Below are 1,423 nucleotides of genomic sequence, written 5' to 3' on the forward strand. Positions count from 1 at the left end.
TACATCTTTTTCAACATCAGGTACTTGATAATTAAGAGGGCCAGACCCGAAAGGGATGGATTGTAGTATGGGTCAAAAATGAATCAAGTTTAGTTGGTTGGACCCTCGACTCTGAACTCTTAATTGTTTTTATAAATAAATAAATACTCAAAGTGTTACTACAAACTTGTGACAACAAAATAAAATTAATACAGTATTCAATTTGTGATTTGCAACCGAATTCGGGTAGACCCGTTTCCTTGAGTTAGATTTTTACTTGACCCATTTAGAGAACTCAAATTGAGCCCTACAAAATTGTGACCACTATTAGATTTATGAATACCAACACTTTCATGAGTAAAGCAAACTAAATAAAGATTAAATTTCATTCGAACTGTTTAATTACATAACCAAACGACTTCCAATTCACTAAAAACATCAAATTTCTAAAAACCCCCAAATCCAACACAAATCCCAAACCCTAATTAGGCACTAGTAAATTTAGTAACAGCTTTTGTCCCCTCACTAACGGCATGCTTTGCCAGCTCACCAGGCAACACCAATCTCACCGCCGTCTGAATTTCACGTGACGTAATCGTCGGCTTCTTGTTATACCTTGCAAGTCTAGAAGATTCCTGAGCAAGTTTCTCGAAGATATCATTGATAAACGAATTCATAATCCCCATTGCCTTGCTTGAAATTCCGATATCAGGATGCACTTGTTTCAACACTTTGAAGATATAGATCTTGTAAGTCTCGACGCTCTTCTTGTTTCTCTTTTTCTTCTTGTCGGTGGCGCCGGCGCCGGCCTCCTTAGGCAGCTTCTTTCCGGCCTTTGGTTTCTTCTCCGCCGCTGGAGATTTTTCCGCTGGTTTCTTCTCGGCTGCGGGCTTCTTTTCTGCTTTTGGCGCCATTTGTGCAGAGTGTTATAAAGATTATTTTGTAGAGAGGGTGTGAAATGAAGGTGAAGTGAGGAATTTGACCATGGTGGGTTGTTGTTTTATATGTGCGGAATGGTGCAATGTGATTGGTGGGTTATAGGCGTAATGGATTGACAATACTGGCCATTGATATTTTTGTGAGTGATCTAACGGACGTAATTTGCTGTTGGCAATTTCATAACACGGATCGGGGTAAGTGAAATACAAATTAATTTCCACTTTAACTTTTTAGCGGCAATTTATAAATTTTTTTTCTTTTTAAAAAAAATTATAATTATATACGGAGTATATATTAATTAAAAATAATGTACCAGGTGGTGAGGTAGTCGAATTAGCTACCAACACCAAACACGAGGAAATACAAACATGTTACACGAGAGAACAAAAATACACGATACGAAGACCATTACAAAGATTACATACAACACTCATCCCGGGTCAAAATTCACGTCCAATACGTTTGAGGATGTCGGATTAAGAAGCCATTGATGCCAAGACGAAAA

General features: G+C 37.9%; 1 protein-coding gene across 1 annotated transcript; it reads right to left on the reverse strand.

Annotated features, from left to right (window-relative positions):
• Positions 1–358: 358 nt before the first annotated feature.
• On the reverse strand, positions 359–958 carry LOC139876629 (histone H2B-like). Its single transcript, XM_071863970.1, has one exon. It carries the CDS (start codon positions 891–893, stop codon positions 465–467), a length of 429 nt encoding a protein of 142 aa, XP_071720071.1. The 5' UTR covers positions 894–958; the 3' UTR covers positions 359–464.
• Between the last annotated feature and the right edge of the window lie 465 nt (positions 959–1,423).

This window comes from Rutidosis leptorrhynchoides, chromosome 11, assembly GCF_046630445.1.
Source record: "Rutidosis leptorrhynchoides isolate AG116_Rl617_1_P2 chromosome 11, CSIRO_AGI_Rlap_v1, whole genome shotgun sequence".
Classification (NCBI taxonomy): domain Eukaryota; kingdom Viridiplantae; phylum Streptophyta; class Magnoliopsida; order Asterales; family Asteraceae; genus Rutidosis; species Rutidosis leptorrhynchoides.